The 27,828-nt window shown below is 43.6% G+C and overlaps 2 protein-coding genes across 6 annotated transcripts in view; both read left to right on the plus strand.

Moving 5' to 3' along the window:
- The window catches only part of bud23 (BUD23 rRNA methyltransferase and ribosome maturation factor), a 20,225-nt gene extending 18,082 nt beyond the window's left edge, over positions 1–2,143 (plus strand). The window contains 1 exon segment of the mRNA XM_067451515.1: positions 1,914–2,143. Coding sequence (XP_067307616.1) covers positions 1,914–1,968 — 55 coding nt within the window. The 3' untranslated portion in view covers positions 1,969–2,143.
- Positions 2,144–12,702: 10,559 nt separating this feature from the next.
- On the plus strand, positions 12,703–26,746 carry stx1a (syntaxin 1A (brain)). Of its 5 annotated transcripts, none has more exons than XM_067449903.1 (10): positions 12,703–12,828; positions 13,938–14,012; positions 14,273–14,372; positions 15,013–15,087; positions 15,637–15,713; positions 15,793–15,901; positions 19,268–19,338; positions 19,414–19,551; positions 21,017–21,127; positions 25,336–26,746. In XM_067449903.1, the coding sequence occupies exons 1-10, from the start codon at positions 12,799–12,801 to the stop codon at positions 25,411–25,413; spliced, it is 864 nt and encodes a 287-aa protein (XP_067306004.1). In that variant the 5' UTR covers positions 12,703–12,798; the 3' UTR covers positions 25,414–26,746. The 5 variants fall into 5 exon arrangements, with proteins under 5 accessions (XP_067306004.1, XP_067306005.1, XP_067306006.1 ...); XM_067449904.1 differs by lacking the exons at positions 21,017–21,127; positions 25,336–26,746 and adding exons at positions 20,829–20,939; positions 22,530–24,724; XM_067449905.1 differs by lacking the exon at positions 25,336–26,746 and adding an exon at positions 22,530–24,724.
- Positions 26,747–27,828: the final 1,082 nt, after the last annotated feature.

Raw genomic sequence — 27,828 nt, forward strand, 5'->3', positions numbered from 1 at the left:
TTAGCTGAGCGAAGGCTTCCGGTGGGGGTGTGGACTCATTAGCTGAGAGAAGGCTTCCGGTGGGGGTGTGGACTCGTTAGCTGAGCGAAGGCTTCCGGTGGAGGTGTGGACTCGTTAGCTGAGCGAAGGCTTCCGGTGGGGGTGTGGGGCGAAGGCTTCCGGTGGGGGTGTGGACTCCTTAGCTGAGCGAAGGCTTCCGGTGGGGGTGTGGACTCCTTAGCTGAGCGAAGGCTTCCGGTGGGGGTGTGGACTCATTAGCTGAGAGAAGGCTTCCGGTGGGGGTGTGGACTCCTTAGCTGAGCGAAGGCTTCCGGTGGGGGTGTGGACTCCTTAGCTGAGCGAAGGCTTCCGGTGGGGCTGTGGACTCGTTAGCTGAGCGAAGGCTTCTGGTGGGGGTGTGGACTCCTTAGCTGAGCGAAGGCTTCTGGTGGGGGTGTGGACTCCTTAGCTGAGCGAAGGCTTCCGGTGGGGGTGTGGGGCGAAGGCTTCCGGTGGGGGTGTGGACTCCTTAGCTGAGCGAAGGCTTCCGGTGGGGGTGTGGACTCCTTAGCTGAGAGAAGGCTTCCGGTGGGGGTGTGGACTCCTTAGCTGAGCGAAGGCTTCCGGTGGGGCTGTGGACTCGTTAGCTGAGCGAAGGCTTCCGGTGGAGGTGTGGACTCGTTAGCTGAGCGAAGGCTTCCGGTGGGGGTGTGGGGCGAAGGCTTCCGGTGGGGGTGTGGACTCCTTAGCTGAGCGAAGGCTTCCGGTGGGGGTGTGGACTCCTTAGCTGAGCGAAGGCTTCCGGTGGGGGTGTGGACTCATTAGCTGAGAGAAGGCTTCCGGTGGGGGTGTGGACTCCTTAGCTGAGCGAAGGCTTCCGGTGGGGGTGTGGACTCCTTAGCTGAGCGAAGGCTTCCGGTGGGGCTGTGGACTCGTTAGCTGAGCGAAGGCTTCCGGTGGGGGTGTGGACTCATTAGCTGAGAGAAGGCTTCCGGTGGGGGTGTGGACTCGTTAGCTGAGCGAAGGCTTCCGGTGGAGGTGTGGACTCGTTAGCTGAGCAAAGGCTTCAGGTGCGGGTGTGGACTCGTTAGCTGAGCGAAGGCTTCCGGTGGGGGTGGGGACACGTTAGCTGAGCGAAGGCTTCCGGTGGAGGTGTGGACTCGTGAGCTGAGCGAAGGCTTCTGGTGGGGGTGTGGACTCCTTAGCTGAGCGAAGGCTTCCGGTGGGGGTGTGGACTCGTTAGCTGAGCGAAGGCTTCCGGTGGAGGTGTGGACTCGTTAGCTGAGCGAAGGCTTCAGGTGCGGGTGTGGACTCGTTAGCTGAGCGAAGGCTTCCGGTGGGGGTGTGGACTCGTTAGCTGAGCGAAGGCTTCCGGTGGAGGTGTGGACTCGTGAGCTGAGCGAAGGCTTCTGGTGGGGGTGTGGACTCGTTAGCTGAGCGAAGGCTTCTGGTGGGGGTGTGGACTCGTTAGCTGAGCGAAGGCTTCCGGTGGGGGTGTGGACTCGTTAGCTGAGCGAAGGCTTCCGGTGGGGGTGTGGACTCGTTAGCTGAGCGAAGGCTTCTGGTAAGTTGAGCTGCAGGTGATGTTTTTTCATCCATGCCGAGATGTCTGCCAGGCAGCTTGAGATTCGTGCAGCTACTTTGGGATCATCTGGTTGAAATGAGAGGTAGAGCTGTGTGTCATCAGCATAACAATGATATGAGAGGCCATGTGCCTGAATGATGGGTCCCAGTGATGTAGTGTAAATGGAGAAGAGGGGAGGTCCAAGCACTATGTTGTTCACCGCAGTTATCGACTGCACACACACACACTCAGAGAGCTGGGAGTGCTTTGAGTTACTGAAGGCACTGCACGAGAGTGATAATCCTGCTCCCTCATCTGATGGTGTGTGTGTGTGTGTGTGTGTGTGTGTGTGTGTGTGCTTCTCTCTCAGGGATGTCCGGGCCGACACCAAGTACACCGGCCGTCACAGGAGACCTCACTTCTGACCACTTCACACAAGCCTCTGCGCTGACCTGCCTGAGGCCAGAACTGTGGAGACGCATAACAGCGGTTTGACCAATCAGAGGACAGAACTGTATAGACTCTTTATGGACTCCTAGACTTATGAGATCACTGTCTGGATTCACAGAAGCTTTAATAAACCAGACTTCATATTCTCCATTATGCCTGAATTATTGAGTGGATTTCACACGTCCTCAAAACTGAGTGTGTGTGTCTACACTCTTGATGTTTTATTGTGTCATTCCTTTACTGCTGTGTACTTTTCTTCAGCATTGTGGCCGATCTGTAGATTGTACACAAACAATGCCATAAAAGTACCACTAGCATCATACCATTCTGATGAAGATGTTTCAGAAATAACTCAACACAGAACAGAGTCCTGCACGGGTCCATTTTTGGAGACCCGCCCCCGCCCGTACCCGCAAGGTTTAGCACCAGATCTGACCCGTGACCCGTGAAAATTTCAAAATTAAATCCGTACCCGCCCAGACCCGTTAATATTTGGCCCGTTACCCGACCCGTGCCCGCGATAAATCACACACGCTAAAACATTCAAATTAAAATGCTTTATTTTTTTATCCTACACCTCTCTCAACATCAACAGCGTCATGAATGGGCTAATGAAACAGGCAAAAGTGCCTTTAAAGACTCATTGTCAACAATTTCATATAGCTACTCCACTCACCAGCTTTACTTTTACTTCATCCATTGCTACTCCTGCAACGCTTGCTCCTTCTCCGCTACGAGAGGCATCAACTAAAGTTTCAATGTCGCAGTGGTGGTGACGTGATGGGTCAAATGGTATATCATTGTTGCGTGTATGTGTAATGGTAATTTGGACATAGAAAGTGTAATATCCTACAATATGTTGGATGGGGGAAGAAGGAGGCGGGAACCGGCGAACATTTAAAAGACTTTAACCAAACAAAACGAAAGTAACGTGAGTAGCCCTTCATGGACATCTCCCATGCGCACACGCATAATAAAACATAAACACAACTCAACGTCAAATCCAGGTCTGGTGATCTCTCGTCCTTATATGCTTCCGAGCTCCCTCAGAGAACTCGAGACCGGTGTGGCTCGCAGGTGACGCTCATTCACAATCACGCCCTGGTCTCTCTCTCTCTCGCTCTCGCGTTCACTCTGCCACAGAAATATTGCACATATTTTTCATCCGCCCATCCGCGCTACTACCCGCCCGCACAGAGTTAATTATCCGCCCGCATCCCCGCCCGTGAATTTTATAAATGTCATAATCCACCCGTTTTAGCCACTTTTATGCGGGTACCCGCGGACACAGAACCTGTTTCGGTCAGAAGGTCCCTCAGCTTGACCTCAAGCATCTGAGCTGCGGCTCCACCTCGGCTCCGTCATCCCTCAGTCTATACCAGGTTTCTCTGAATTCACCAGGTCCATTTTGGCTTCGTCTCGAACTTCCGATTCAAAGACCCGTGCCTTGACCCTCCACCCCTCCTCCGTCTCCGCTGGCCTCCTGATGGGAAGGTTATCCGGTCAGCTTGTCTTTGTGATCGGATCTCAGAGTAATGTGAACGCCATCCAGCCACTGCATCTTCATTCAGAGGGTGATGTCCCTGCACTTCTGCCTTACAGTCCCTGACAAAAGTCTTGTCGCTTATATATTTTCTAGAAATACCTGATATTAACCTGACTTTTAATTAATTAATTGGTGTTAGAAATAGCTCAGAAAGCAATAAGGCAAGTACGAGTTCTGGTGTACATATGAACAGCTTGGTAAACATCCTTCGACACCAAAATGTCATAACATCCCTGCTAGTGAAGCAGCATCAGTTTTCAAGTCTTCCTCAGAGAGATATTCCAATCTTTGATGGTGATATTTTGAAGTACAGACCATTCATTAGAGCTTTCGAGTATGCCATTGAGCTAAAAACAGATAGCAGTGCTGACCGGTTGTACTTTCTTGATCAATATACTAGTGGCTTTCCCAGAGATCTGGTAAGAAGTTGTCTTCATATGACCCCAGATAAAGGTTATAAAAGGGCAAGAGATCTGCTACAAAACAACTTCGGAGATGAATTCAGTGTGTGTTCTGCATATATGAAGAGAGCATTAGATTAAACCTGAGGATTAGATTAAACCTGAGCCTGCGATTAAACCTGAGGATTTCAAAGCCATGCAAGCCTTTGCAATATTTTTAAGGAGCTGTTTTAATGCAATGGAGGACATGAGTTACTCACATGAAATTAACTTGTCATCCAACATGAAAATCCTGGTCATGAAACTTCCTTACAAGCTGAGGGAGAGCTGGAGATCCTATGTGTGGGAATTTCAGGAAAATCAGAAATGTAGGCCTCAATTCAAAGATCTTGTCCTATTTGTTGAGAAGCAAATAAAAGTGGCTTCAGACCCAGTATTTGGAGATATTCAAGACAAGCCTACAAGCAGAATTAAAGACAAGTTCCCCATTAAAGTCAAGCCCAAGTCTGGTGGAGGTACATTTGCAACTAGCGTATCTTCTCCAGCTTCCCAGTCTACTCAGCAGTCCTCTAACAACAGCCATTGGCGAGTCTTGTGCCATTTGTGTAAAAGCAGTAATCACACGTTGGAACTGTGTAACCTATTCAAGAAGAAGAAACACTGTGATAAGATAGACTTCCTCAAAGGAAAAGGAATCTGTTTTGGGTGTCTACGTCAAGGTCACCTCAGCAAATACTGTAGGAAGAGACTCACCTGTGCATCATGTTCTAAACTGCACCCAAGTGTCCTCCACATCGAGCAAAAGGTAAATCCAGAAAAGACACTTGACACAAAAGAAACCGTGAACTCATCTGCTGTTATGAGACCAGCTGGTGGGCATATTGGGGCCGGTCTAAATGATAATGTCCTTTCAGTGGTTCCAGTAAAAGTCAAAGCTGTTAAGGGTGACAAGATTATCCCAGTTTACGCTTTCATAGACCCAGGAAGTTCTGCTACCTTTTGTACAGAGCGTCTGATGTCTCAGTTGAATGTCAAAGGTAAAAGAACCAATATCCTGTTGAAAACAATGAGTCATGAGAAGTCCATGCCAACTACTGTAATTACAGGATTAGAGATTTCTGGATTGGATAAAAATAATTTTATACAATTGCCTGATGTGTTCACGCAAAAGGAGAGGCCAGTCACCACGGAAAACATACCCACAAAAAAGGATCTTGCTAGATGGCCATACCTGCAGAAAATTGATATCCCTGAGATTGATGGTAACATTGAGCTACTAATAGGAACCAATGCCTCGAAGGTCATAGAACCATGGGAGATCATAAACAGTCAAGGTGAGGGCCCTTATGCAGTCAAGACTTTGGTTGGATGGGTAGTCAATGGTCCTTTAAGAGGAGGAGAGCCCAGTAAATGTAGTTACTGTCCCTCTGTTGCCATAAATAGAGTTTCTGTAGCAAATCTGGAAAAGCTGCTGATTAGTCAGTACAATCATGACTTCAACGAAAAGGCTTCAGATGAAAAACGTGAAATGTCATTCGATGACAAAAAGTTTCTTAAAATTGCAAATGAGTCAGTCTCACTATTGGATGGACACTACACACTTAACTTGCCTTTTAGGAAAGATGATGTGTTAATGCCCAACAACCGTTATGTGGCCATGCAACGTCTTCTGAGTCTAAAAAGAAAGTTCAAAAGAAATGATTCATTCCATAAAGAGTATACATCTTTTCTCAATGACATGATAAATACAGGATATGCTGAGGTGGTCCCACAGGAAGAGGTAGATCAAGTGGAAGGAAGAACCTGGTATATTCCACATCATGCAGTCTACCACCCTAAGAAGAATAAACTTAGAGTTGTGTTTGACTGTGGTGCAACCTATCAAGGTGTCTCTCTGAACACAGAACTGCTGCAAGGGCCTGCTCTTACCAACTCAATGGTTGGAGTCTTGATTAGGTTTTGTCAAGAGCCCGTCGCAATGATGGCTGACATAACATCTATGTTCCACCAGGTTAAAGTTTCAAAAGCAGACGTGAACTTTCTACGCTTCTTGTGGTGGCCAGGAGGAGACTTTGAGCAAAGTCCTATAGACCATCATATGTTAGTGCACTTGTTTGGAGCAGTCTCTTCTCCTAGCTGTGCTAGCTTTGCCTTGCAAAGAACTGCAGAAGACAACCGTCATTTTAGAGCTCAGGTAACCAATACAGTCATGCATAATTTTTGGTTTCAACTCACCAAGTGGGTGAGTAATAGTAGAACTGTTTTGTCTGCTATTGAGGAGGAGCATAGAGGGAATAACATCAGGTCCTTAGATTTAGACAAGGACAAGCTACCAGTCGACCATGCCTTGGGACTCCAGTGGAACGTGGAAGATGACACCTTTAGATTTAACATCACACTGAATGAAAAGCCCCATACCCGTAGAGGTATTCTTTCTATGGTGAGCTCTATCTTTGACCCTCTTGGAATCTTAGCACCCCTCACTCTTCCAGCCAAACAATTCTTACAGCAATGCAAAGAAGGCTATGGATGGGACAAGCCGGTATCCACATCTCAGTCTAGACAATGGCTTAGTTGACAATACCACGACTTGAGTTGGCAGCTGCTGTGTTGTCTGTCAAAGTAGACAAGATGCTTCGGTCAGAATTGCAACTTCCATTGAAAATGTCACTGTTCTGGACGGATAGTCAGGCAGTGTTAAAGTACATAGCCAGTGACAGTGCACGATTCCACACTTATGTTGCCTATAGAGTATCATTCATAAGAGAAAACACCAGCACCCAACAATGGAGATATGTGTCCAGCAGAGATAATCCCGCAGATGATGCCTTCAGGGGGCTGAGCATACCGATGTTTCTGGAAAGTAAACGATGGATATGTGGACCTAAATTCCTCTGGCAACCAGAACACAGTTGGCCTACAGAAGCGTATAAACAAGAGCCAATCAGACAGGATGACCCAGAGGTCAAAGGTTTTGCCATAGTGTGTAACATGGTTACTCAAAATGAACAGAGTCCTACTCAAAAACTTCTCTCTTACTTCTCAGATTGGACCAGATTGCTTAAAGCTGTTGCTTGGTACCAGAAGCTTGGAGACAACCTGCTAGCTCTCGCTACAAAAAGGAAGGAACTCTCCACTGATGTCTGCACTTGTTCTAGCCATGGAAAATTGGCTTCCCAGCTGCTTATCTTCAGATCAACACTTGGTGGTCAGTTTCTAGCAATGAAAGACCTTGGGAGAGCCGAGAAAGCAGTCGTATCCTATACTCAAAGGCAAGCTTTCCCAAATGAACTTGAGAAATTAAAAGTTACTCCACACAATGTTCTAAAAAGGAGTACCCTCTACAAACTTGACCCAATAATAAAGGATGGATTACTGAGAGTCGGAGGACGACTGTCAAGGGCGACAATGTCGGAAGATATGAAGCATCCCATCATTCTTCCGAAACATTCTCACACGTCCTATTTGTTACTTCGCCACATCCGTGAAAGGAATGGGCACTGTGGAAGAAATTATATTCTTGCCCAGTTGCGTAAGAAATTCTGGATCATTAATGGCAACACAGCAGCAAGAAAAATAATTTCTAAATGTGTGTCATGTAGACGCCTGAAAGGCAAAACCGGGGAGCAAAAGATGGCTAATTTGCCAAAAGAAAGAACTCAACCAGATCTTCCAGCATTCACAAATGTGGGAATGGACTATTTTGGTCCAATAGAAACAAAAAGAGGAAGAAGTTGTATCAAAAGATATGGCATACTTTTTACATGCTTATCATCCAGAGCCGTTCATATTGAAATGGCCAGCTCCCTGGACACTGACTCCTGTATCCATGCTTTAAGAAGATTCATATGTAGGAGAGGCCAGGTAAAACATATTTGGTCTGACAATGGTACCAATCTCGTAGGTGCATATAGAGAACTCAAAAAAGCTTTCACTAATCTGAGCAGCAGTAAGATTCAAAGTGCCATGCTCAAAAGGGGAATCGACTGGAGTTTCAACCCACCAGGGGCTTCTCACCATGGTGGTGTACGGGAGAGACTAATCAGGTCAGCCAGATGGGTCTTAAATTATCTCCTACGCCAACAAGTTGTAGACGACGAGAGTCTCCAGACATTGTTTTGTGAAGTTGAGGCAATTCTTAACAACCGCCCTATCACCACTGTATCTTCTGACCCTTTCGACCTGGAGGCTCTCACACCTAACCACCTTATCTCGCGTAACTCACAACCCGTCCTACCTCCCGGTGAGTTTTCCAAATCAGACTCGTACACCAGGCGCCGGTGGAAACAAGTGCAATACTTGGCAGACTTGTTCTGGAGGAGATGGACACAGGAGTATTTGACACTAATGCAAGAAAGACAAAAGTGGTCTAAAGCAAGAACTAATCTCCAAGTTGGAGATATTGTGGTGGTGGTTGACCCTAGTTCTCCACGTGCATCATGGCTGCTTGCAAGAATACTAGAAACAAAACCTGATTCACATGGGATGGTCCGGTCAGTCAAAATCCAGACAAAGACGAGCATAATAGAGCAGCCTATCACAAAGCTGTGCCTATTATTAAAAGATGAAGATCAATAAAGATCAGATAAAAGGAAAGTATATATTTCTTTATTTTCACTTGTTGTTGTTGAATTAAAGATCATTTTTAGCTCCTTTTGTAAATAAAAGTAAATGCTTAAGGTTAAGCTTAAGCCATTTAGGGGCCGGATTGTAGGAGCTAAAATAGAATTTAGCTAAATAGAACTAATGTGTGTGTTAAATAATTAATTAACTTTCAATGTTATGTGAGTTGGTGCCATCTAGGGGGAGAAGCTGGAGAGGCTGAGGCCTTTGGAATAAAGGACCTGGGACTTCCTCTGAGGGCGTGGCCAGAACAGGAAGTGGCAGTCATTGACCTCATGGCCTAACAGACAGACTTCTTCAATCCTAGTTATTTCTTGTTAATCCTTTATTTTTCTGATACTTTGATCTTTTGATTTTGGATTTTGGATATCTGCAGTTTTTTGTAATAAATATTTTTTCGTTTGAACACGTTGGAAAGTGATATGCAAGGCTTGTTTTTGTTCAGCCACCAAAGTGGATATATCCCTATATACCCACTACACACATTGATAGTTATTTGCGGTTCATTTCTTTGCACACCAATGTCTAATCTTGTGTGGATTTATTAAACATCATGGAGTAATCTTCATGTGTGTTTATTCAACCAGCATGTGACAGAAACACATTTCAAAATGTTACATAAAATATGTAGTCTGACGTGGTCATACTCAGCTCTAGTCAGAATATGAGTCTGATGCTCCATTGGGCTGTGATTTATGGGGCGTGTTTCCACCCAACCAGGAAAGACCTCGATTGGACAGACCTACAACCAATCAGAGCAGCGGAGCGACGCATTACGCTAGTTGTCTCTGCACTGTTACCAAGTTTTTTTCCGCCGGTTGTTTTCTATGTCCGCGGGTTGAAGCGACTATTATGTGATATAAAGACGCATGAGTGCGAAGTTTAGCAGCAACCTTGCCAAAATAACACACATTTTACTCCCAAACACCATTTTCCCCCCGGAGAACCCCCGAGAAGCTATTGTTTAGGGCTAGTAGTTGGCGGATTTTGTTGTAAAAACTTGGCAACCCTGTCTGCATGCGCGCTGGAATAAACGATCTTTGCCGGTGCTGTAAAAAAATAAAAGAATTTAATGATACACAGAGTACTTACCCCAACATGATCATCATTTCTGAGAGAAATATTGAAGGTGATGCAGATACGAACAAGCTCTCCGTTTAGGATTCAAGTAAATATAATCCAAGCTCCTTTGATGACGTGATGATCTCATTGGTCAGTTTCTGTTGATCATCTGTCCGTCATCGGCTAAAGCCCGCCCTGATGATCTCATTGGTCAGTTTCTGTTGATCATCTGTCCGTCATCGGCTAAAGCCCGCCCTGATGATCTCATTGGTCAGTTTCTGTTGATCATCTGTCCGTCATCGGCTAAAGCCCGCCCTGATGATCTCATTGGTCAGTTTCTGTTGATCATCTGTCCGTCATCATCTAAAGCCCGCCCTGATGATCTCATTGGTCAGTTTCTGTCGATCATCTGTCCGTCATCGGCTAAAACCCGCCCTGATGATCTCATTGGTCAGTTTCTGTCGATCATCTGTCCGTCATCGGCTAAAGCCCGCCCTGATGATCTCATTGGTCAGTTTCTGTCGATCATCTGTCCGTCATCGGCTAAAGCCCGCCCTGATGATCTCATTGGTCAGTTTCTGTCGATCATCTGTCCGTCATCGGCTAAAGCCCGCCCTGATGATCTCATTGGCCAGTTTCTGTCGATCATCTGTCCGTCATCGGCTAAAGCCCGCCCTGATGATCTCATTGGTTAGTTTCTGTCGATCATCTGTCCGTCATCGGCTAAAGCCCGCCCTGATGATCTCATTGGTCAGTTTCTGTCGATCATCTGTCCGTCATCGGCTAAAGCCCGCCCTGATGATCTCATTGGTCAGTTTCTGTCGATCATCTGTCCGTCATCGGCTAAAGCCCGCCCTGATGATCTCATTGGCCAGTTTCTGTTCAGGGATAATTACTCCTCTATGGATCGAGGCCAGACTGAACCGCCAGACCTAAAAATGTTGTGGGCGGGGCTAAGTTTGGCTGGCATCCAGGCTATAAAATATGCCCTGTCCGTTCTAATATTTCATACATTAATAGCTCATGTTTTGAGACATTTGCTCATCTGTTTTTTTTGGGGTTTTTTTTTGGTTGCCCAGCATCCACACAATTTTGGTTTGGACTCTTATATTTGATTCTGCCAAAGTGTTCCATACTCTTTATTGTAGAATATTTTTTTATTATAATATATATTTAAAATAATAATAATAATAAAATAAAAAAAAAAAAATATATATATATATATTGAGAGTATATTGTAATTTTTGTAATGTAAATGGCAAATTCTTAATTCATAAGAAGTTTGCAAATGGGATTCCATCCTATTCCCCCTTTAAAATGGACTTAAAACTCTTTATAAATAAATCCCCTAAGATTATCTTAAATATGTTGAAGATATATTTCATGAAAACCTGTGTGTTTAGTGTATCACACTCTATATTACAGTTGTAGTTTTTGTCATGTCGTTTGGCAGTTGTATGTTTTTTATTTATTTTTGTTTTTGTAATTATTGTTATTTGATTTTAACTATTCTCAATTGGTTGTACACTCTAAAAATGCTTGGTTAAAAACAACCCAAGTTGGGTTGAAACTTGACAAACCCAGTGATTGGGTAGTTTTAGCCTATGGTTGGGTTGTTTTATCCCAGTGAATGGGTTGTGTTAGCCTATGGTTGGGTTGTTTTAGCCTATGGTTGGGTTGTTTTAGCCTATGGGTTGGGTTGTTTTAGCCTAGTGAATGGGTTGTGTTAGCCTATGGTTGGGTTGTTTTAGCCCAGTGAATGGGTTGTGTTAGCCTATGGTTGGGTAGTTTTAGCCTATGGTTGGGTTGTTTTAGCCCAGTGAATGGGTTGTGTTAGCCTATGGTTGGGTTGTTTTAGCCTATGGGTTGGGTTGTTTTAGCCCAGTGAATGGGTTGTGTTAGCCTATGGTTGGGTTGTGTTAGCCTATGGTTGGGTTGTTTTAGCCCAGTGAATGGGTTGTGTTAGTCTATCGTTGGGTTGTTTTAGCCCAGTGAATGGGTTGTGTTAGCCTATGGTTGGGTTGTTTTAGCCCAGTGAATGGGTTGTGTTAGCCTATCGTTGGGTTGTTTTAGCCCAGTGAATGGGTTGTGTTAGCCTATGGTTGGGTTGTTTTAGCCCAGTGAATGGGTTGTGTTAGCCTATGGTTGGGTTGTGTTAGCTTATGGTTGGGTTGTTTTAGCCCAGTGAATGGGTTGTGTTAGCCTATGGTTGGGTTGTGTTAGCCTATGGTTGGGTTGTTTTAGCCCAGTGAATGGGTTGTGTTAGTCTATCGTTGGGTTGTTTTAGCCCAGTGAATGGGTTGTGTTAGCCTATGGTTGGGTTGTTTTAGCCCAGTGAATGGGTTGTGTTAGCCTATGGTTGGGTTGTTTTAGCCCAGTGAATGGGTTGTGTTAGCCTATGGTTGGGTTGTTTTAGCCTATGGTTGGGTTGTTTTAGCCCAGTGAATGGGTTGTGTTAGCCTATGGGTTGGGTTGTGTTAGCCTATGGTTGGGTTGTTTTAGCCCAGTGAATGGGTTGTGTTAGCCTATGGTTGGGTTGTGTTAGCCCAGTGAATGGGTTGTGTTAGACCAACGGTTGGGCCCAACCTGCTGAGTAATTTTATTGAACTCAAATATTGTCTAAAACTGACTGTATTTCCTGTTTAAAATGAAGCCAACGTATGATGTACATTAATATGTATTAATACTATTATTAAATGAACATTATTAATACATTTAATAAAAATTAACCAAGCATTTATTAAAATGCTTATTATTCACCTTTTGATTATCATTGTTCCCTTTAGTAAATATGTGTCTTATTTTCCAACCCATTTTGGGTTCATTTTAAGCCAGCCATACAGTGATTATAAACATAGTTGGGTTAAATAACTTCCCAGCACATTGTGCATATCAATCGCTGGGCTTGACTATTTTCAACCCAACTAGGGTTGTTTTGAACCCAGTATTTTTTAGAGTGTAAGGTGTGTGTGTGAAAAGTTTTTTTTAACTTTAATTTATTTGTCCGTGGATAATGTTCTTGGTGTGTTAATTGTTATTGAAGTGTTTGATCGTTGGTGTGTGTGCGTGCGTCCGTGCGCGCGCTTGTGTGTGTGTGTGGAGCGGGGGTGAAGGGGCGCGTCTCAGCTCATCTCATCCCGCGATGCGCGCGTCTCACACCGCCTGAGGGAGACATGAGGGACCGCACGCTGGAGCTCAGGCATGTGAGTTTATTCAACTTTATATGATGCTATGATGGACAGACACGCTCGCATAACATGCGTTGTTGGCTTTTAATGCGTGTCGTGTAATAGTTGTAATAAAGACGTGTTCGTGTTTGAAGTTGTTAGATATGACAATGAGCACTATATATTAGCTATTGTATTGTTTATTTTCACACTGACGGATGATGCACAAGTTAACTCCCGAGCTGAGTCCAAGTGTAATGTTAATGTTGGAATCAAAAGTTTTTAGATGATTAAATCTCATTTGTACAGGAATCACTGATTTCCCTGAGCAGATGTGCCTTGATAAATGAATCTTTAACTGTGTGTATTGATCTGGAGCACATTATTCATTAACCCGTCTCTTCCCTCTCTATCACTGAACAAACACTGGAGAGGGGTTGTGTCCTGTGCTGATTCTGGGCTCGTGTTCTCTAGTTCATGTCACTGCTATCCTTACACAGAAAGGATGCCCGCATGAATTACCTGTATTTCTGTAAAGGCCGTTTGATTTAGTCTTTGCACATTCGTTTTAACACTGGGTCTTTACAATGCAATAATATGAAAGAGCAGATTAGTAAGTGGCACACCTTTGCTGGTCGGATCACTTTTTAGCCACGAATCGAGTGTAATATTTCAAACAGTACAGCTGAATTAGCACACATTGCATCAGTAACAGGTCCTCTAATGCGTCGTCCTGTGCTTGAATAGTTTAAAATCTCTTGAATGTTTAAAATGGCTTCAAACGCGTGCAAATTATACTCTTTTGTCATGAAGCAAGACTTCTATAGTCTGCACATAATAATGCCACTGGACTCCAGGACCAAGATCGCCAATCTTCGGTCGTAATGAAAGTACAGCCTTATTTGTTAGAAGAAGCTTTAAAAACCTGCAGTATATCTTTCTTTAATAAATGGCAAAACTCAGCAGGAAGTCCATCAAACACCAGTCAGGTCTTTATCTCAGAGTCCGACTCTGCTTTTGGACATCAGTTATCATCATCAGCTTACTCCGATTCTATCTTCCTTTATCTGTGATGTGAAAGACGGATCTTCCCTTTTATACTCGCTGTAAAAGCTTCCCTTGCTCTCTGTATTTCTGTTCATCAGGGGAAGGACCCAGAAGAGGAGGATGAGGTGGCCGTCGACATTGAAAAGGGTTTCATGGATGAGTTCTTTGAGCAGGTTTGTGTATTTACATTGCTTATTTATTAATGAATACACTGAAAATCCTCCAACTCATCCAGACTGTCGGGAGTGTAGGGGAGGCACTAACCGCTGTAGTCTTCAGTATCCGCTCGCTCAATGAGGTGGAAGTGTAACCTGAGATTGGTTAAAGTGCCACATTGAGCGTTATCGGATTGTCCTGTTTAGATGTGGGTGTTAATTTAATGTTAATGGGCAACATGTGTTTGATCAGTTCTCATCTCCTCCTTGTCTCGCAGGTAGAGGAGATCCGAGGGTTCATTGACTCTCTGACAGAGAAGGTAGAAGAAGTGAAGAGAAACCACAGCACCATCCTGGCCTCTCCAAACCCAGATGAGAGTAAGTTACACATTCACATGGAGTACGGTTAAAACAAGTTTCAGCGCTTAAAACGTCCTCCTCGTTTATTTAATCAAGCTCTAAAAACAGCTGGATTGCATCTGTATAGACAGATCCCAGTGTCAGAAACAAGCGGATGGTTTATATTAATGCCGTTCTGGATCGTGTCAGAGGAATATATGTTTGTTCGGAGCATCTTATTTTATAAACGTTATAATCTCAGTGTACCCAAATGTAGGATGTTTTCACATCTGAAATGAGCATAGCTCCAGGACCAGGGTTGGGGAGCACTAGCCAGATGAGGTCTAACATCACACTGAGCTCTTGTCTGGTCGGGCTATCCCTGATCAGGGCCACAGGCTGGGTTCACCAAGGTCCCAAATGGGAGCTAGTTAAGCTTTAAGATGTTTGAAGGCCAAACAAACTAGACAACAATAGCTTTAAAACCAAGCCAGTGGGCAGTAGATTATTTGTCAATACCTTTCTTTTGCTCTCAGTCTCCGTCTCTTGCCCTCCTAAAGCTCTGACTGATAGTCTTTTCATTCTCGTCTGTGTCAGTGAGGAAAGTGAACAAATGGTCAACTGATCATAGTTGGAGATTCAGAGAAATTATGTGCTTCTCTCTTTTATTTCCCAACAGAAACAAAGGCAGAGTTGGAGGAGTTGATGTCAGATATCAAGACGCTGGCTAATAAAGTGCGCTCAAAGTTAAAGAGTGAGTCTTTCAACTACACACCTATAGTCATGGTACACACACACACACACACACAGCACTGGCTCTGCTATGAAAACTCGTGACTCGCTGACTAAAGAGACGAGTCTTTCCGCCTGAATCCCGAACAGTTCCACAGGAAGGCTATTGCCGAGTTTATGAGGCAGGCAAGAAAAGGTTTTCTGATATTCTGATAGTATCGTTAACTATAAAGGAGCTTAAAGCGTTAGCAGTATTTTCACATTGCAGGAAGCATATACAGCAAATGATGATAAACTCGGCTGACGTGATGATATTTCTTGGTTCAAGCTTCCGCTAATTCATTAACCCTGCAGGAAATCCTCCAATAGTGCATCACGATAGTCTAATCCTGAGTCATGGACACATGAATCATTAGCACACAGTGATTGTGCTATCGTTAGATTCGTCTTTCCCAACATCATGGCACTGATACACACAATCACGGAGTACGTTAGGCTCTTATTCATCTCTCATTCCTGTCTTTAGAGGTTATAAATGAATGACCGCAGGGACGTGTCCTCTGTTTTACAGATATCCAGCTGACCATAGAGCAGGAGGCCGTGAACAGTGAGCGGCCGTCAGCTGATCTGAGGATACGGAAGACACAGGTGAGGGTCTGCTCACTCGCTGCGGACTGGCACACACACACACTCGTCCACATCATTATCAGTGCTCTCTGTTTTTCAGCACTCCACCTTGTCACGCAAGTTTGTGGAGGTGATGTCTGAATATAACACAACACAATCAGATTACAGGGAACGCTGTAAGAGACGGATACAGAGACAGCTGGAGATTAGTGAGTAAACACACACACACACACACACACACACACACACAAACACAAGGCAGGAGAACGGGACTTGCCTGACTGCAGTGTGTCAAGTGTAAAGTTTGGTTGAGGGGGGATTATGGGGTAGGGTTGTTTTCAGGGATTGGCCACTTAGTTCCAGTGAAACTCTTAATGCTTCACCAAGACGTTTTGGACAAATTTATGCCCCAAACTTTGTGGGATCAGTTTGTGGACGGCCCCTTCCTGTCCTGCGCTCCAGTGCACAAAGCGTCGCTCCATAAAGACATGGATGAGGAGTTTGGTGTGGAGGAACTTGACTGGCCTGCACAGATTCCTGAGCTCAACCCGATAGAACAGCTTTGGGATGAATTAGAGCGGAGACTGAGAGCCAGGCCTTCTCGTCCAACATCAGTGCTTGACCTCACAAATGAGCTTCTAGAAGAATGGGCAGAAATCCCCATAAACACACTCCTAAACCTTGAGGAAAGCCTTCCCAGAAGAGCTGGAGCAGTTAGAGAGGGTGGGCCGACTCCATATTAAACCCTACGGATTAAGACTTGTACAGTTTGGAGGCCACTGCACGACTGGATCCCATGGGAGAACAGCTGACCCCGTCTGTGTCATCGGCTTTAATCTGGAGCCATAATCATCCTGCCAGCTCCGCTTGTGTTCGCAGTGTGTCTCTGATACCAGGATACTGTGGTAGAGCTGGCCAGCTGGGCCGCCACACACACACACACGCCGTGACAGCGTCCGCAGTGAAGCTCTGTATTTAGTGTATTGAGTGTGTAATCAAACCTGAGTCACCACACACACAGATCAGGGGTGTGTGATGGCGTCACACTGTTCATTATTAACTCCGCGGGCTGCTAATTACAGATTGTCACGGGTGAACAATGGTCACTGCGGCTTCAGGCTAGCCATTCTCTGCTAGATGAGCAGCCGTTTCATTAGCCATAATTACAGTCTCACACACACATTTACTCCATGTGTTGGAAGAGTTGTGTCCTTTGACCTTTGCATATATATCATAATATCATTTTCTAAAGTCTGTCTTCCGTTTCCGCTGGAGGAACACACACTTCTGCTGCGTGACTGGAGTGAATGGGGACACGAGTAAAACCAGCGGTCATCATCAGTTTATCCTGAAGGGTGGACTCCCTCCGGCCGCCCATGCAGACAGGAATGGGGTTTCCTGACATTGAGATGAGCCTGAGCTGGGGAAACACATCAAGCTTACCTGTGAACGCTTTATATAAATACAGAATAGGCTCATCTAAAAGTTATAATCAGCCCTAAAACCAGGCGCGCTGGAAGCCGTTTAATTCCGGGGGGCTGAAAGTTGGGTCGGAAAATGTGTGACGTCATTATGTTGTCGGTGGCGACCCGACATGTGTTGTTGTAGAACCCCCTTTACCGTCAAAGAGCACAGACGGACCCACCGCCCCAGATTATTGTTGTTTAAAATTAATTACTTGTTAAAACGCGATCAGACCATGGGTGTCAGAAGCAAAACTGTGGGTGGTCTCAATGCTGGAGTAACGTTAGATACAAATATACTGCAGTTTACTAAACGATTGATTGGCCAGACAAAATTACGGAAATCACTTATCAGTTATTTGCCCTGTCTTTTGCCGAACTCGCTCTACTCCCTTTTCACATCACAGATCAGAAAGGCATTTATTTTCAATAAAAATGTAGAAAATATTAGAAAAGTGGAAAAAAAAGACTCAAACACCTAATACGTTTTTCTCGGTTAGGGGTAGGTAAACAGACGTGTTGAATTAGTGACGATAAAAGTGAGTTGGTCCAATATCATTGGTATTTAAAAGTGGGTGAGTCTTGTCCTCACGACACACAATGGTTCCGACGCCCATACACGCGTTAATCATCACTCATAAAGCATTCTTTTTATTTGTGTTCATAGGCTACATACAATATCCAGCATCTGCCACGGCTTTTAGTCCATCATGTGCGCATATTTGGAGAAATAATGATTCATAATCACGTTTGTAAACTATCATGTGTCCCGACCTCAGCAGACTGGTGAGAGTAGGCTACATGATAACGTCCAGCTCACAAACCTCGCGGATGTCTGAACAAATGAGAGTGAGCGAGGTGACATGATGGTGACGAAAGCACTTCCTGAGGAATTATTAAAATAATTATGAATTAGTTTATATCTTATCCACGGCCCATTATTTTAATCCCATTAAAACACAGTATGTTATGTCAGTCTATTTTAATTTATTTTATTTCATTTCATGTTTTAAATACAATATAATTTTAGTCCACATCCCCCCACCAGGGGGGCTGATGCTATAACGAGGGGGGCTGCAGCACCCCCCTTCCCGCGCTACTGCCTAAAACTCGTGTAGTTTATGTCCAAACGTTTCCCTATTCATTAGCATGCTAAAACTATTTTGAGGTGTCATGATTAGGGTTCCGGAAATTTTCAAGGCTGGAAACTTTTCATGGAAATTAATGAGAATAAACTTGGAGTTTGCAAACTTGCTGGTTAGCCTATCACAAGGAACTTACATGTAGTTGGAAAAAAAATCTTCCTCTCACAATCACCTAGATTTAGCACTTTACTACCCTAAACACACACACATACACACACACACACACACAGCCCCTAAACCTACCCATCACAGGAAGCATTCTGCATTTTTACTTTCTAATAAAAACTCCTCCTGTGTGATTTATAAGCCTTTTGTAAAGTGGGGCCATGGGTAATGTCCTCATATTTCACCCTCTCCTGTAATACCTGTGTCATACCCATGGCATTATACACACTTGTGTCCTGATATGTCACAAAAACAAGCACACACACACACACGTTAGGTTTTTGTGGATTGTTGGGACTTTCCATAGACATAATGGATTTTACACTGTACAAACTGTACATTCTACACACAGACACAGACACACACACACACACACACACACACACACACACACACACACACACACACCCTGCCCCTGCCCGTAAACCTACCAATCACAGGAAACATTCTGCATTTTTACATTTTCAAAAAACATAATTTAGTATGTTTATCGCTGGTGGCTGAGCTCAGTTTTATATTACATTGCGGAGACATTTGGTCAATGTAATATAAACAAGTACACACACACTGAGACTGTGATCAAATCCTCATTACTCCAGTCGTCAGTGTCACATGATCCTTCTAATGATTTATGATCAACAGCTGTGCTGATTAATATTTTATAAACATCTTTCAGGATTCATTGATGAATAAGAAGTTAAAGAACTGCATTTATTTCAAACCTTGATATCCTTTGTAACGATATAAACTAGCCTTCAAAAGCTTGTGGTCAGTGGTTAATGTTTTCTTCTTTGAAAAACAGCGGGAAGAGACACAACCAATGAGGAGCTGGAGAGCGTGTTGGAGAGTGCCAAGCCCATCTTCAGCTCAGGGGTGAGTGGACACCGCACCGTCACATGGCACTGGACCACACTTCAGCGTGTCTCATCTCTTCTGTTCCCACTGCAGATCATCCTGGACTGCAACATCTCTGAACAGGCCATGAGCGAGATCGAGACGCAGCACACGGAGATCCTGAAGCTGGAGAGCAGCATCCGCGAGCTGCACGATATGTTCATGGACATGGCCATGCTGGTGGAGAGCCAGGTGAGAGGACGCTTCATTGGGGAAAGAAAGCTTAGCGGTTAAGGTTATATATGCTGAGCTTTATGTGAGACCGGTCATGGTGCCCATGCTGACCCCTGACCCCGCTGAAAGCACCAACACTGGCACGTGGGCATCAGAACTGGACCACGGAGCAATGGAAGAAGGTGGCCTGGTACATTTACTGTACTTAAATGTACAGTAGCATTTAAGTATAAAATTGAAATGAATAAATGTAGGCTAAAATTAAAACTACAGTCTTCAATATACAATATACATTGTTTAAAAGCTACTGTATTATTACTTTATTATTATTACTATATTGTCTTTTGTTGTTTTATTCACATAATTTTAGAGGTGAACTGTCTCTTTAAGGACAAGTGTTCACTAGGCTTCGCTACTGTCACTTTAAGACCTGCTCGCATCTCATATACACACACACACAACTTTACTTTCACTTTAGACATAACCGACTGCGTTTATATGTTAACCTTGTGTGTGTTTGACAGTATTAGAGCAGTAAGACTACTTAGTCCACGTGTGTTTGACAGGCTTTTAGTGCGAGCTCAGCACATGTAAAACACGAATGAAATGTTTATCCAGCAAGGCTTTAAACACGGCTAACACCCACTAACTTTAGTCTTTTATGATTGGACATTTGCTCATATCAGCGCGTAGACTCACAGGCACACTCAAACAGAGCTGAAATAAACAGAGAGAAATATTTAAAACAGAGAGAAATAGAAATAATTAAATTCAAAACAGGAAAAAAAACGCAATTCACAAGTGTGTATTGAACTGTGAATGCCGTACCGAACGGTTCAATATTATATTAAGAATTCTGGCATCCCTACAATACAGGAAACGTATTGTCCAAGTCAAAATAAATCCATGTATTATAACTACATATGTATTTATTAATTGTATAACAAATGTGACTTTGTCTTGATGTGACTCTGTTACCACATCTCCAAATATGAGAGAGATGTTCCTAATGAGACACAATGTCTGACCTGCATCGAGTCCAGTGCCATTTCCTGCTTGGCTGACCTAGGTTGGGCGGTTATTCTTGTCCAAATACAATCTTTGAGGAATGGATTCGTCAGACATTGCAACTCATACATTCAAAAAGCAGTTTCACTTCATACTGTGCAGCTCCCTCAGGATATCACGCATAATATCCTGCACAAAGTTCTCAGACACACTGAAGTCAGAGAGTTATTAAGACCACACAAGGAGTTCAGTGGTTCAGTGAGCTGTGTTTTCCTGTCTTCTTTTAGGGAGAGTTAATAAACAATATCGAGAAGAACGTCTGCAGCGCTCAGGAATATGTGGAGACGGCCAGAGAGCAAACCAAAGCGGCTGTCAAAGTCCAGAAGACTAGCAGGACGGTGAGATATCTCAGCCCTGTCAAATGACCTCTCTCTCTCTGTCTCCTGTGGTGTTGTCCGTCTCCTGCTGGGGTCAGGGAGAGATGATAGAGCGTGTAGAGTATAACGTGGAGCGCTCCGTGGATTTCATTAGGGATGCGGTGCAGGAGACCACGAAGGCTGTGAAGTACCAGAGTAATGCGCGGCGGGTGAGTGACCGATACGGCCATCTGTCCTGCATGAGCTCTGTCTGTGTGCTGTCAACATCATTGACGTGTCTCAGAGTTGTGTGTATCCGTCAGTAAATAAATGCAAAGCACTTTCCAAAATGCACAAGAATAAACAACTAGGCCCCTCCCCGTGGGCGGAGTCACCTCTGCCAGAAGCCACGCCCCCTGACATCGTATCACGAGGCGATTCGCAGATATTCCTTTCAAATCAACGAACAGATAAGCTAATATTCACTGGCTATCATTTGCACAGCTTTTTTTTCACTCACCGCAGTTTTTTTTACCACTGTGGTGGTTATTGATCAACCACGGCGGTGGCACGGTGTTTGTGTGGTTCGAGGTGGGGAATGAAACTGAAACAATGAACTAAAACACTGCCCTATAGCCTACTTATCACACAAACAGGAAACATAAGTTTAAAGACAGCTTAAATGTCTGCTTTTAAATAAAACAATTCACATTTTAAATATATATATATTGTGAGATTTAAAAATGAGGCTTAAACATCTGTTAACAAACGTGCGTGTTTACAGCACTTGAGTGAAACACAGCCTGCTAACATTGAAATAAATATCACAGATAATACAGTGAAATAAACGGGTAAATAAGAAAGTTAAATATTAAACAAAAAATCATTGCAACTTTCAAACAGAATTCATAACATGCAGGGGAATGAAAACTGCGGAGCGGCGCGTTCTCCACCACCAAATCCGTTGTCACGTCTCTTGTCAGCATTTTCCGCTTGTCGCTCTCCCGTTTGTATTTGGCCTGTTTGGCGAAAGCCTCTTCAATACCAACCTGACCACCAGCTGGGCATTTTTTTACAATTTAGTTTTTACAAATCCGGCGAATGGCTTCATCCTTATTTAAAGGTTCACCTTTTTCGTTTGGCACAAATCCGAAATGATCCCAGATCGGCGATGTGGTCTTTGGTTTCCCAACCAGGTCCATTGCTCAACACGACATTAATTTGCGAAATGCAAAAAAAAATGGATTTGGCCGCGCTCAAACTAAGGAAATGCCATATATTATATCTTAATTAATCGTATAAACTGTAATACTGATCTGCCAACATTGACACTCTATGATAAATTAAAATAAGCTGATAACATCACTGTTTTCTCCAGAACGACTGTACAGCCAAATCTAATTCTGGTGCAATATTTTCCTGTTTGACTCTGTGAAGCTGCTTTGACACAATTGCCATTGTAAAAGCGCTGTATAAATAAAGTTGACTTGACTACTTTACAGAGTGCTTACGTTACGGAGCGCTTACGCGCTTACTTACGTTACGTTACTTTCCTAGTTACGCTGCGACCGGCCTCTGTTAATTAAATCATGAATGGATGGGCTGAAGACTTTCTGTCCGTGTCCTCCACAGAAGCTGATCCTGATAGGCAGCTGTGTGTCCGTCTGTCTGCTCATCCTCATCATCTCTCTAGCCATCGGACTGAGCTAGCCAAGAGACGTCACCTGTCCGTGTTCTGCTCAAGACTGTCTGTTTCCATCTCCTGTTATGTGTGGTATAGCTAATAGATTCAGTAGATTTTGCTGAGCCTTCTTTTACAAACCCGATTCCAAAAACGTTGGGACACTGTACAAATTGTGAATAAAAAAGGAATGCAATAATCAACGAATCTCATAAACTTATATTTTATTCACAATAGATTATAGATAACATATCAAATGTTGAAAGGCGAGACATTTTGAAATGTCATGCCAAATATTGGCTCATTTTGGACTTCATGAGAGCTACACATTCCAATAAAGTTGGGACAGGTGGCAATAAGAGGCCGGGAAAGTTAAATGTACGTAAGGAACAGCTGGAGGACCAATGTGCAACTTATTAGGTCAATTGGCAACATGATTGGGTATAAAAGAGCCTCTCAGAGTGGCAGTGTCTCTCAGAAGCCAAGATGGGCAGAGGATCACCAATTCCCCCAATGCTGCGGCGGACAATTGGGGAGCAATATCAGAAAGGAGTTTCAAGTTATCATCTGTGTGTAGGGGTCAAGGCCTGAAAAACAAACTGGATGCTCGTGATCTTCAGCCCTTAGACGTCACTGCATCACATACAGGAATGCTACTGTAATGGACATCACAACATGGGCTCAGGAATACTTCCAGAAAACAAACAAGCCAGAGCCACATCCAGATGTTTGGTCAGGAAACTCACCATTGACGGCTCAATCTGAGGGGCGGATAAACGGCTGTCTGTCAAAATCCCTCTGCACGCGATAGGATAGCGCTACAACCAACCAGAGCAACGAAGGTGAAGCAGAGCTCGCTGACAGATTAAACACTCGCCGTATCCGGTCGGCTAAACTCCGAACACATCTTCCCTTTTTAAGAATGACTTCAGTGCCGTTCTTTGTTCTTTTCTCAGAGAAAAGCTTAACTCAAGTCTTCCAGAGTCGCGGTCAAAGCTGATTCGACAGACCGCCGCCGTTCGCCAGTTTCTGTGTTTACTAGAAGCACGAAACGCAACTCGGCCGTCATTATGTTAAGCACCGCCCACCGACTCTATACACAATGTGATTGGCCCGACCAGAGTTTGGCGTTAACAGCTCAGAAGGGTATTGAGAGTTGCTAGATGACAGTCACGGCAGATTAGATTTGCTGCCGCTAGGGTGCGTCTAGATTTCTAGGCTAGGGCTCAGGAATACTTCTAGGAAACATTGGTGAACACAATTCACCGTGCTATTCGCTGTCGCCGGCTAAAACTCTATAGGTCAAAAAAGAAGCCATATCTATACATGATCCAGAAGTGCAGGCTTTTTCCCTGGGCCAAGGCTCATTTGAAATGTGTGGTGTATTTATGCAGTGGGTGCATGTAATTCCTCATCGACTCCACTGGAGGGCCACCTTGGCTATATGACTGCGGGGATTACTTTTGATAAAAGAACAGTTTGTTGTTGTATCTACATGTGAGTGAGCAGCACGAGCTAAAATAGTGTGCGTGGTAATAAATATGACATTCTGAGTTTAATAGGGTCTGCCTGTGTAGTTTGTCATTGCACACTACACCAGAAGGAACACTACAAAATGGACTGTGGAAAAGTGGAAAACTGTTCTGTGGTTAGATGAATCAAAATTTGAAGTTCTTTTTGGAAAACTGGGACACCATGTCATCCGGACTAAAGAGGACAAGGACAACCCGAGTAGTTCTCAGCGCTCAGTTCAGAAGATGCATCTCTGATGGTCTGGGGTTCATGAGTGTGTGTGGCATGGGCAGCTTACACATCTGGAAAGGCCATCAATGCTGAAAGGTCTATCCAAGTTCTAGAACGACATATGCTCCATCCAGACGGCGTCTCTTTCAGGCAAGACCTTGCATTCTCCAACATGACAATGCCAGACCACACACTGCAACAATTACAACATCATGGCTGAGTAGAAGAAGGATCCGGCACTGAAATGGCCAGCCTGCAGTCCAGATCTTTCACCATTAGAAAACATTTGGCGCATCATAAAGAGGAAGATGCGATAAAGAAGACCTAAGACAGCTGAGCAACTAGAAGCCTGAATTAGACAAGAATGGGACAACATTCCTATTCCTAAACTTGAGCAGCTCGTCTCCTCAGTCGCCAGACGTTTGCAGACTGTTATCAAAAGAAGAGAGGATGACACACAGAGGGAAACATGGCCCAACTATTTTGAGATGTGTTGATGCCATGAAACTTAAAAAATTCCCTTAAAATTATACATTTTCTCAGTTTAAACATTTGATATGTCATCTATGTTGTATTCTAAATAAAATATTGATATTTGAAACTTCCACATCATTGCATTCTGTTTTTATTCACAATTTGTAGTGTCCCAACTTTATTGGAATTTGGTTTGTATTTCCCAACCTCTGTTTGCGTGGTGTTTTGTATCGCTGTGTGTGTTACAGTTGTCTGCTCAGCATGACTACCGTGTTGTCCTGCTACACGCCTTACATTCATCATGATGCCATCTCTTGTGTTGAGCTGCTTTCTCTTAGTCAACACGTGTTATAACCGCAACAGATTACATTGGTATGTAAGTGGTGGCATGTCTGTAAATTCAATGAAAAACCTCAACATCCTTAAACTGCTCTCCACGAATCTTTAAATATGCGATGACATTTCTGCCTGGGTCGACTCATTACAGTACCTCTTCTTTTCTCCTGTTTATGCTGCCCGAATGTGTTGTGATTTGTCCAGAAGAAGACCTTGATTATTATCTGTTGTGTGTTGCTTGGAGTCGTAGTTGCGGTCATCATTGGTGGTGTGTTGGCCTGAATGACACACGCAGAGCATGATGTGTCCGGATCATAAACAGGGTGGAACACACTGCAGGACTTTCTAAATCTGAACCGATTTACTTGATATACTTGACATCATGCACTGAGGATCAAACACTAACAGACACACACTCATGTAGAAACACAGACCTCTGTGCTATAGACACATGACAGATGAAATCTGCCCATCATAAACTCCCGGATGTTCTGTGAAACCTCCCCACATTCGGCAGGCTGACTTGTTGAATCTGGGCAAAAGTCATGTAGTGTATTCCAGCCGGCTACTGTAGGTCACTGTATAAAAAGAGTTGAATTGTTTTTAGACTTCAAAGCTAAAAGCAGAGCTGCCCCTGAACAGAGCTCGGTGTATCGTCTGTCCCTGTGAGAAACGTATTGTGACAAACATCCACTTATTAGAGATAAACCACTAGTCTTCTTTAAATTGCAAATAAAGATTTTTGTTATTCCATGACAAATAAATCAAATTTATTACGTGATTGTTGCATTTTACAAAAACAAAACAACAAAAACAAAACTGTATTATTGCAGTGTCCTGTCTCTGATGGTGTGTTGAGGCATGGGCGTTGTGGACGGGATAGGACCAATGATTTTGGACACACTCACTTTTGCGTTTCTAATTCAGCCGTCTCTGTTCACCTAAAACAAACACACCTTAACACACCTTAAACACACGTTAGATGCTTTATTTCCACTTTTTCGAGTATTTTATTTATTTTTATTGAAAATAAATGCCCTTCCAATATGATATGTGATGGAAAATGGAGAAGAGTGAGTTCGGCAAAAGGCGGATTTGAACCTTGAGTGGATTTGCGTTAACTTTCTGCCATGTGCCTTACCCCCACACTACAGCCGCTAAAGATAACTCAGAGACTTCCGTAATGTTGTCTGGCCCAACCAGGCGTTTAGTAAATGGCATTTACTCCAGTAAGCATTTTCTGGGGAGGACCCGCCCACAATGTTTTTGCTTAATTTTGCTACATATGTAATCAAACAGCTTGTGAAACGCAAGAGCCAAAATTAGTGTCTTACTGCACTTAAATGCTCAAATACACACACAATGTCAAAATGCCGTCTCGGTGAGTGTTCAGTTCAACACAGCCAGCTCTGGAACGTTATGGGGCGCTCACACCAGACACGAATTAAGTGAATAAATCGCGCGTAGTTGGACGCGTGAACATTTTGAGTTTACTCGCTTCATTCGCGCGTGACATTCACTTCACGACAGACGTGAATTTGCGTCATGGAAGTGGCTTCTGCCAGGCGGCTCCTCTTGATGTGAGATGGTTGACGTGGATTGTTTTAAAGTTTGGGGGAATAAGCTCAATTTGCCGGCTTTAATTAGCTTATAGTCTCAATATAGTGAATCCAGGGTGATTTGGACACTGTTTCCAAGTCATCTCAATGGCAAAAGTGTCCTGAAATCACCCTATGTATCGCTCAAATTCAGTAAAAAGCTTCTTTTTTTTACAACTTACCAGGTTGTCCGACCTCATCACTCACTTTCTTCCAAGCAAGATCCTTTTCATTCCTGTTTCTATAAATGATGAAGATGTATCGTACTGCTTCAGGTCTCGACTTATGATTTTGTGTTGGCACTACTACAGCAAGCTCCTCATTGGTTTACGCGACAAAGTTCATATTTTTCAGCTTGCGTGTTTCGCGTGTCAAACGATCAATTGGCGTCATTTGCAGAATCTCAGAATGTCTATTCGCGTCTTTGCATTGACTTAACATGCAAATCACTCGCACTTCTCGCTTCATCCACGTCTGGTGGGAATGCACCATTATAATGCTATATTAGATCCGTGCGTAAATTCTTAAAGGGACAGCAGCCTAATATTCCTGATTCATTGAAGAACATAAAATATTTCTTTCCTGAATAATAACCTACTGTTAGACCACCTGAAAAAAACGTAAAGCCATGTTTATTTCTCTCTTTATTCTGTTGCCTTTATTTGTGGGTGTTTGAAATTTGATTTGTCTTATTACTTGTCTTTTTTTTATTTTTATGAAAATACAATTTTGAATTGGAGAAACTTGTGTTTTTAATGTATATGCTGTTAATTATAGTACTTTAAAAGAAAATCTGCGGAAATCTGTATTGTGATGTATAATTATATATTCAGGAATTATATACAAATGTATAGCTATGGATTAAGTTTTATGATTGTATATTCAGGATCTGTAACTAGACTGTCTCTAATATAAATGAATTACTGGAGTGTCAGAATGTTTTGTGCTGATACACACAGTAGCATACAATGAGGCTAAAGGGACACCTTTGGAAATGTGAAGTTGAATATTGGTTTGATGTTTTATTTATTCCTTAAATGCACATTTTTCTTTTGAAAGGGTGAAATAAACATTTGTATCATCAATCTATTTACTGTCT

Source organism: Pseudorasbora parva, chromosome 8, assembly GCF_024679245.1.
Source record: "Pseudorasbora parva isolate DD20220531a chromosome 8, ASM2467924v1, whole genome shotgun sequence".
NCBI lineage: Eukaryota > Metazoa > Chordata > Actinopteri > Cypriniformes > Gobionidae > Pseudorasbora > Pseudorasbora parva.